This window comes from Crocuta crocuta, unplaced genomic scaffold (assembly GCF_008692635.1).
Source record: "Crocuta crocuta isolate KB4526 unplaced genomic scaffold, BGI_CrCroc_1.0 scaffold334, whole genome shotgun sequence".
Taxonomy (NCBI): Eukaryota; Metazoa; Chordata; class Mammalia; order Carnivora; family Hyaenidae; genus Crocuta; species Crocuta crocuta.
Window position 1 is genome coordinate 1,432,659 of NW_027533260.1, and position 9,448 is coordinate 1,442,106.

Consider the following 9,448-nt stretch of genomic DNA (forward strand, 5'->3'; position numbering starts at 1 on the left):
TCCTCCCTAGCCACATACATATCCCTTTCACATGTGGTACTTAAAAGCCCAGGCTTCTGAGTCAGGCTGTCTGACTTGCCTGCATTCAAATCCCACCCCCGCCCCCTGCTACTTACTAAGGGATGGCTTTAGGCAAGTGACTTTTCTTCCGTGCCTCCATTTCCTCCTGAAAATGGGGATAATAAAAGTGACTCTCTCATGGGGCAGCTGAGAGACTCAAATGATACAACGCATGTGAAGTGCTTAGAACAGCTGGGCACACAATAGTCTTTCAATAAATGCTGGGATGTACTTTTTGAGTACCGACTGTGTCCCAGGCAGTATGCAAGGTCCTTTGCATTGTTCGTCAACCACCCACAACACCCTTTGTGGTACACGAAATCCCCATTTTCGATGGCGGAGGGGACTCAGAAGGGTGAAGTGACTTGCCCAAGGTCACCCAGCTAGGAAGCGGCAGGGTTCTGAGCACTAGGAAATATCATGAGTGCCCCTGGGGAACCCTGAGGAAGCCTGTGCGTAGAAGTTAGACCAAGAGTCACACTTGCTGAGTGCAGGGTGGAGCTTGGCACCTGGTGCACGAGATGTCCAGGGACAGCGATGAGGAATGAGGTCCAGAGAGCCGCTGTTGCGTGCTCAGAGTCTCACAGCCCGTAAGCAGAAGAGCCAGATTTGACCCCAGGGAAGTCTAGTATACTACGGCAATTTGGGGGTCCCCAAGCCCACCCTCAGTTTCTAGGATTCCCTAGAAGGACTCGCAGAAGTGCCGTTCTACTCCTGGGAGCACTTCATTACAGAAAAAGGGTGGAGATTAAATTCTGTGAAGGGAGAGACGCGTAGATTAGGGCCCAGGAGAGACCAATCGTGAGCTTCCGGTCTCGGTCACCTAGACGTGGCTGACTGCCCGTGTGGGTGACCTTCGCCTCTGGCCCCTCCAGGGGCCGAGCCGATACGGCACCTCCTAGTCCCCCGGCATCAATCACATTGCGGACCATCTGGCATGGCCCACGGTTCCACAGGTAAACAAAAACACTTTCAGGGAGGAAGTTCAAGGACTTCCCTCCCAGGAGCCGATCAAGGGCCAAACATTTCTTTGGGCAAGGTTGATCTTTTCACACAGCTACATCACCTCGCCAAGCCCAAATGGCTCCCCAGACCAGGCAGACAGAAATAAGAAATCTGTAGGAGTTTCAGGATCGATGTTTTGAGTTGGAGAGGGTCTGGGTCAGGCTGTGGTAGAGGAAGGCAGATCTTCGCTTTTTCTCTCCTCTTCTCCACCTCGTCCTCCCAAACGGGCCCCTTTTCTCCATTCTTCCCAGGCTCAGAAGGTTGGAAAGCCCTTGCTTTGGTTTTTAGCAGGTCCCCAGAACTCTAAGCAGATGTTGGTCACTTGGAAAGGAACACCCTAAGGGGCGGAGGGGAGTAGGAATTTGAGTTCAGTCGTCGCCAGCCGTATGGCTGTGAAAGGGTCACTTTCTGTCTCTCAGAGCCTCATTGTCCTCGTCTGTAAAATGGGATCAATCACAGTGCCGTGAGGATTAACACCAGAGACTGCTGACTTAGAGTCACTGGTCAGTTCAGGACGGGAGGGCATCCCCACCCAGAGTCCCCTGCAGTGACAGGACACAGCTGTTCCACTCAGCTGTCCTTGCTGCCAAGAGCTTAGTTACCTGCTCCCCACCCGCCATAGTCTGTAGTCTGTACAGCGCATGAAATTCCCCTGTGTTCTCCGTTGCTGAGACCCAGGAGTCAATCCCAGAGCAGAGTCACGTTTCCGGGAGGAATCCCACTCCTGACACCACTTCCTGGATGACCCAGGAACCTTTGCTTCAAGAACTAGGCTGTCCCTGGGCTTCTCTGAAAGGCACACCAGCACACAGTAAGCATTCGGAAGGCCTTAGCTGTGGTTTCCGGCGGTGCTGGGTACACGTGGCCGCAGCAATATTACCAAGCGTAACAATATTTGTCATTACCAAGCGTAACAATATTTGTCAGTCTAATAATAACCCATGTCTGAAATACCATTTCTTGGGAAATAGTGAAGCGTGACAGCATGATGGCAAAGACCGTGGGCTTTGGGGCCAGGCGCTCCGGGGTCAAGTACTGACTCCACCGCTGACCTAGGGAGACTCTGGTATAGGAGACTTTGGCTCTGTTGATCTCAGTTTCCTTTTGTGGAAAGCAGGCGTTCAGAGTGTTGCCAGGCTCCTAGGGCGCCTGTGAGGCACAAGTAAGCTAATGCCAAAATGCACTTAGGTGCCTGGGACCTAGTAACCACTCAGTAGGCATCTGCCTTCCCGTCTGCAGCCACGGACCCCCTTTACCTCCACCACAAGAGGCAAGACCGATTCTTCCCGTTTGGAAAAAGGGGAGCGTGGGGCTCGGAGTGCTTAAGATATGTTCCCGGGGCCACGCAGCGAATGTAGATCTGAACGCTTCTCACGCAGTCAGGCAGTCTCCTCTCCGCTTGATCATCTCTAAGCATTTGGGGGGACGCTGGGTGTGCCCTCTTCTAGGGAATCAGCACGGGCTGGTGGTTAAGGATCAGATCTGAGGACAGACTGCTCTTTCAAACCCCAGATCTGTCCTTGCTACCTGTGCAGCGTTTTACAAGTCGCTCCACCTCTCTGTGCCTCGGTTTCCTTGTCTTTAAAACGGTTATGTAGAGAGACGCAGCCCGTGGGGCCGGGGAGGTGAAGTACACGGACGTCAGGTGCTTAGGACAATGCATGGCGAATGCTAAAGGTTAGCTCTTCGGGGACAGGGGTGGGGGGGTGAGCTCTGACCCCACCCTGACCCCCGACCTTTGTCCTCACTCTCTCCAGACATCTCCGTGAGCCTGCTGTCGGTCATCGTGACGTTCTGTGGCATTGTCCTTCTGGGCGTCTCCCTCTTCGTGTCCTGGAAATTGTGCTGGGTGCCCTGGCGGGACAAGGGAGGCTCGGCGGTGGGCGGGGGCCCGCTGCGCAAAGACCTAGGCCCTGGGGTTGGGCTGGCAGGCCTGGTGGGTGGTGGTGGGCACCACCTGGGGGCCGGCCTGGGTGGCCATCCTCTGCTGGGGGGTCCGCACCACCACGCCCACACCGCCCACCACCCGCCCTTCGCTGAGCTGCTGGAGCCAGGCAGCCTAGGGGGCTCGGACCCCCCTGAGCCCTCGTACTTGGACATGGACTCGTATCCAGAGGCTGCGGCAGCTGCAGTGGCTGCTGGGGTCAAACCGAGCCAGACATCTCCTGAACTGCCCTCTGAGGGAGGTGCGGGCTCTGGGCTACTCCTGCTGCCCCCCAGTGGTGGGGGCTTGCCCAGTGCCCAGTCGCATCAGCAGGTCACAAGCCTGGCACCCACCACCAGGTGAGACAGGCTGCTGGGCTGGGGGTCCACTCAGAACCTCTGATCCTCCTCTGTGTCTCTTTCCCAGATATGGTTCTCCTGAGCCCTGCAAGAGGAGAAGGCTAGAGGTTCAGAGTCCTAAGTCCTGGGGCAGGAAGGGGCTTGGGGTGTAGACTCCTGGGTCCTGGGGAGAGAAGAGGCTAGGGCACCAAACTCCAGGGAGGGAGGAGGGGCCTAGAGAGACCTGGACTCTCAGATTCAGAAAGTACACGACTTGAGAATGAAGATTAGACCCCCGAGGCCCTGAGACACAAAGCAATTCGTCTCTTTCACCCTAAGCCAGGATAGGAGGTGGGACCTGGAATACATTTGTTCATTATTGCTCACTCTGAGCATGTTAAGAGTACCTACTATGAACTAGACCTGAGCTGGGTGTTGGAAAAACAGAAGTAAGCACGGCAGATAGGCCCTGCCCTCATGCCACTTACAGTCCAGGGCAAGCAGGTCCCCAGAGAGGCCAGTGCGGCAGGCAAGTGGCTTAGGGGGCCACAGCTGTGGGAGTCCGAGGAGTCGCTGACCCGGTCTGGGAGGGGGTTGGGGCCTTCCAGAAATGCCGTGGCTGAGAGCTGCAGAGTGAGGAAGTTAGCCAGGCCCAGAGGTAAGGGTGCGAGCTGGGCATTCTGGGAGGAGAGAGCGGCCCGTGCAACGGCCAGAGGGGAAGGAGGTCACAGTGCATTGTGGGAACTTCCAGCGGGCACTGTGGCATGAGAGTGAGTGTGCAAAAAGGAAGCCAGGGAGATGTGGCTGCGGCTGTGGGTGAGGCCAGACCACACTGGGCATTCAGGGCCTTGAATGCCTGGCTGAGGGGCTGGGACCCTGTCCTGGGGGCTCTGGGGAGCCACAGAGGGCTGTGAGCAGGACAGGTAGGGTCAGTTCTGGGTGCAGAAAGACCTCTCTGGGGCCATACAGGAGATGGACTAGAGCCTCAGACTGCAGGCCAGGAGAGGCTGAGGCTGAGCTGAGACTGGGCATGGGGAGGAGAGGGCGAGGGCAGGGGAGGGGAGATGAGACTTGGGGCTGATGCTGTCAGGCAGGAGGGGTGGGGGAGGTGCTGACAACCCCCAGCCTGGCCTGGTGATGGGGTGGATGCTGGGATGCTGGGTGAGAGGATCTAGGAGGGGGCATGGGTTTGAGGGCGACCCTGAGCTTGTCTGGATCTTGTAGAGTGTGAGGTGTCTGGGGCAGAATCCGGGGAGAAATTGCCTCTCAGAAGGGTCGTCTTGGCCCCACACAGTCATGGGAGAAGGTGTTCTAATCCCAGGACCTGGACAGGGCCTCATGGGAGATGGAGTGTGGGGGTCTTTGGGGAGGCCTTCCGGAGGCTGATGGATACACCGGTCTGAGCCCCACCTCCCCCATTATATAGATGGAGAAACTGAGGCTCAGGGGGTGTCAATGGCCTGCTCAAAGACACGCTGGGAGCAAGGAGTGGCGGGACGATCTGTAGCAGAAGGAGCCTCCCCTACTTTCCAGGGCTGGAGCCGTCCCCTCCCCCCCAGGCCCGTGCCTGCCTCTCAGCACATCTGGGGCTGCAACGTCCAGTCGTGGCTGCCAGCACTGTGCGTCGCTAGGGGCCCTGTCGTGTGGCCTTCACGTGGCCTTCACCCTGGGTGTGATGGTCCAGGCGGGGCAGGGCAGATGAGCCGGGGCCACGAGGACGGGGAAAATTCGGGAGAGGGGAGGGACGGGCTTTGAGGGGAAAGGGGGTGAGGGCGGCTCTGGTGTGTGGCCTGCAGATCGGGGTGGGGGGGAGCACAGGGTGGGGGGGACTCAGGAGGAGGAGCGGGTCGGGGAGAAGGCGCTAAGCCCAGCAGGGGACATGCGGGGCGTGCAGGGCCTGGTGGGAGGTCGAGGCTGGGAGCGGATCTGGCCGGAGCCCAGGACACAGATTTAGCAGACAGCAGGCTGTTGATGGGTGTGGAAACCTGGGGCACAGAGGAGCCTGTCCAGGGACAGCGTGTGTGAAAAGGGGAGAAGCAGCCATGGGGGGGGTTGAGGGGGGCCCTGGGCTTCCAGAATGTCCCAATGACACTAGGGACAGTGGAGAAGGGAGCTGAGAGGGCCAGGCCAGGCCAGGCGGAGCGGTGGTCAGCTGGGAAACGTGAGAACGTGGCTGGGACACAGAGATCTGAAGAAGGCCCAGGCGGTCTGGGCTCCGTGGGGCCTCAGGAGTCCACAGAGGAGTTATTCTGGGTCACTCGAGGTCAAGAGGAGGCTTCTGGGAGCCGGTGCATAAGCAGATCCTAGCTGGAACTAGTTAGAGACCGGGTACCCGCCCCCCAACGCAGGTGGAGAAACTGAGGCTCAAAGAGCACAAGTGCCTTGCACGAGGTCATAGTGAGCAAAGGTGGGGATCTGTGGCCACTTGGATGCGGGGTTTGGGGAAGAGACAAGGAGGAGTCTCCCAGGTCTTCAGGTGCCGCCAGAGATCCCAGCCAGCGGCCCCACCTCGGTCTTCCCCACCCCCCGCAGGTACCCGGCCCTGCCGCGGCCCCTCACCCAGCAGACCCTGACCCCCCAGCCGGACCCTGGCAGCGAGGAGCGGCCGCCTGCCCTGCCCTTACCCTTGCCGGGCGGTGAGGAAAAAGCCAAACTCATCGGGCAGATCAAGCCCGAGCTGTACCAGGGGACTGGGCCCGGTGGCCGGCGCGGCGGCGGGGCCCCGGGCTCGGGAGANTCCTGCAGGCCTTGGACCTCCCGGCCAAGGACTCCAACGGCTTCTCAGACCCCTACGTCAAGATCTACCTGCTGCCGGACCGCAAGAAAAAGTTCCAGACCAAGGTCTGGAGCGAGGGTCCTGGACATCCGGGTCCCATGGCGGAGGGGGAGGGGTCCCGGACTCCTGGGTCTGAGGGAGGAGGGGGCTGGGGTCCCAGACTCCTGGGTCTGAGGGAGGAGGAGCTGGGGGTCAGGACTCCTGGGTCTGAGGGACGAGGAGGCTGGGGTCCCGGACTCCTGGGTCTGAGGGCGGAGGGGGAGGGGTCCCGGACTCCTGGGTCTGAGGGAGGAGGGGGCTGGGGTCCCAGACTCCTGGGTCTGAGGGAGGAGGAGCTGGGGGTCAGGACTCCTGGGTCTGAGGGACGAGGAGGCTGGGGTCCCGGACTCCTGGGTCTGAGGGCGGAGGGGGAGGGGTCCCGGACTCCTGGGTCTGAGGGAGGAGGGGTTTGGGGGTCTGGACCCCCGGGTCCTTTGGAAGCGGGGCTGATGGGCGCGGTGTCTGTCTCCCTCCCTCCCCCACCGCCTGCAGGTGCACAGGAAAACTCTGAACCCTGTGTTCAACGAGACATTCCAGTTCTCGGTGCCCCTGGCCGAGCTGGCCCAGCGCAAACTGCACTTCAGCGTCTATGACTTCGACCGCTTCTCGCGGCACGACCTCATCGGCCAAGTGGTGCTGGACAACCTCCTGGAGCTGGCTGAGCAGCCCCCCGACCGCCCACTGTGGAGGGACATCGTGGAGGGAGGCTCGGTCAGTGGCCCCTGCATCCCTCTGCCTGGGGGCCCGGGACCCCTCAGTTTCCGACCTCTTTGCCCTTGGACTCCATAACCTAACTTCTTGACCCAGGCTTTTCTTTTGAAATTTATTTTATTGCGCAATATTGCAAGCGTACAAGCGAAGTGTAGAGATTGATATAATGGACCCCCATCCCCCTCCCACCGTGTCAAACGCAGCCGTCATGCCTGGACCCCAGATCTCCCAACTTCTGACCCCCACCTTTGACATCTGATGGTAACAGTCGGGAAAATTGTAACAGACACCCACCAACCACTTCCTCGTAACCTCATGCTGTGACCCTATGACTTTGCCTTCTGACCCGAGATTCCTGACCTTCCATCCTTCCGACCTCAGAGTTCCCAGCTTTTTTTTTCTGACTTCCTTCATCTTCCAACCTCCTGGCTTTCCAGTTCCCAAGCTTCCTGAAACCCCAACCCTTCTGATCTCTGATCTCTGATCTCTGAACATTTTACGTTTCAAACCCATGACCTCCAGATCTAATCTCATCCTCGGGTCTCCACCCGAATCCTGATAGCCTCATGCCCCCAGGCCTCAGGCGTACCTGGGTCCCCAATATCCCGCCACCACCAGTCCCTCCAGCAGCCAGATTGTGGGGTCCACAACGCCCCGCACAGATCCCCCGCCACTTCCTCTGTCCATCCAGTCGCTCCAACATGCTTGTTGGGTGTCCTGACCCCTTCTGCACCCCCAAACCCCAAACTCCCAACTCCTAGGCCGTCTCGGTTCTAATCCGTGCGTGTCACGACATCCCAGCTGTCTGCCGATGCGAGGCCGCTGTGCGTGCGCTGGGCGTGAGCCCTGTCCTAGCTCCTAGCTTTGTTCACGGGATGGCCACGCTCGAGGTCCTGCCCTTCTCTGAGCCTCAGTTTCTCCATCTGCATGATGACACAGTTGAATCGGATGCCCGCGGCTCTTCCTACAGCCTCCTTCGTGGGGCTCTCCCTGCCTCCCCCTTGTCTGCCTGTGTCTGTCGCTTCTCTTTCCCCCTCATTGTCACGGGAGGTCTTCACTCACTTAGTTTGCACCTTCATTCTTTAAACAGTTGGCTTTTTTCATTTCAGGATCAGGACCTGGGGACCCCAGACAGTCCTCGGGGGCTCCAGGCCTAGGTGGTCACAGCTGTCAGGGGTAGGGAGTGGGGGGGTCCAGGGACCTGGGCCTCAGTCACCATGGTGGGGAGGCCAGGTGCCCAGATGAGGCTGAAGGACCGGGCAGGGCGGGTCGTGGGTCCGGGCCGGCTCAGCCCCCGCTCGTGGCCTGTCCGTGTGTGCTGGTGTGGGAGGCTCTGCCTCCTCTGTGGCCTCACTTAGGGATGATGTGTCCCCAAGACTGACTCCTCAGTGTCTGTCACACTGTTAGGATCTCTGTCCCTCACGCTGGGTAGGCTTCTGGCTATTTCTCCCTCCCTTCCTCTCTCTCTCTGGGTCTTTTCCTCCCCACCTCATTCTGGGCCCCCATCACTCTGTCCAGGTCTCCACACCCTCCACCAAGTCTTAATCCCCATTCTTGAGATCTCCTGCCCCTTGGGGGCTCTGGCACCAACCCCCCAACCCCGACTCTGTCTCCCTCCTCTGGGTCTGTCTCCCTCTCCTCCCTGCTTCTTCTGTACTCTTCTCTCTGAAGTCTCTGCTTNTCTGGGTTTTCTTGCTTTAGGGCTCTGTGGGTCCGTCTTTCAAGCTACGGCTCTCAGTGCCTTGCTCCTTGGCACAGCCTGTGTTTCACCGTGTTCTCTCTCTCTGTGTGTCTCCTGCTCCCTCCTCGCACGCATGCTGCTTCTCGCTGGCAGCACGCGGCTGTGGCCAGGGTTAGGCAGGGTCAGACTGTGAAGTGGGTGGGAACCCCCAGTTCTGAATGTCAGGGAGGAGAGCCGGCGGCCCCAGACGTGAGGGAGAGACGGGGGGAGACTGAGGCAGCACATGCCGAACCCCTCTCCCCAACTGCAGGAAAAGGCAGATCTCGGGGAGCTCAACTTCTCACTCTGCTACCTCCCCACCGCCGGGCGCCTCACCGTGACCATCATCAAAGCCTCTAACCTCAAAGCGATGGACCTCACCGGCTTCTCAGGTGGGTTGGGGGGAGGCGCTGGGATCTGAGGGAGGAGCATCTGGGGGCCTGGACTCCTGGGTCTGAGGGAGGGGGGGCTGGGGACCCAAACTTCTGGGTCTGAGGGAGGAGGGGCTGGGGGCCACACTCCCGGGTCTGAGGGAGGAGGGTAATGGGGACCCAGACCCTTGGGTCAGTGTCGGTCTGAGGGAGGAAGTCGAGGTTCAGCGCGCTGGATGCCCGCCCCCAGACCCCTACGTGAAGGCCTCTCTGATCAGCGAGGGGCGGCGTCTGAAGAAGCGGAAAACCTCCATCAAGAAGAACACGCTGAACCCCACGTACAACGAGGCGCTCGTGTTCGATGTGGCGCCCGAGAGCGTGGAGAGCGTGGGGCTCAGCATCGCGGTGGTAGACTACGATTGGTGAGGGTCATGGCCCGGGCCGGGGAAGGGGTGGTGGGGGCGGGAGGCCAGGGATGGGGCGGAGCCTGCCCCCCCCCTCCCG

At 59.7% G+C, this 9,448-nt stretch overlaps 1 protein-coding gene across 1 annotated transcript in view; it reads left to right on the forward strand.

Annotated features, from left to right (window-relative positions):
• Positions 1-9,448, forward strand: part of SYT3 (synaptotagmin 3) — a 16,388-nt gene that overhangs the window by 2,288 nt on the left and 4,652 nt on the right. The window contains 6 exon segments of the mRNA XM_077747059.1: positions 2,823-3,348; positions 5,860-6,056; positions 6,059-6,168; positions 6,635-6,853; positions 8,845-8,965; positions 9,195-9,402. Of these exon segments, the coding sequence (XP_077603185.1) occupies positions 2,823-3,348; positions 5,860-6,056; positions 6,059-6,168; positions 6,635-6,853; positions 8,845-8,965; positions 9,195-9,402 (1,381 nt within the window).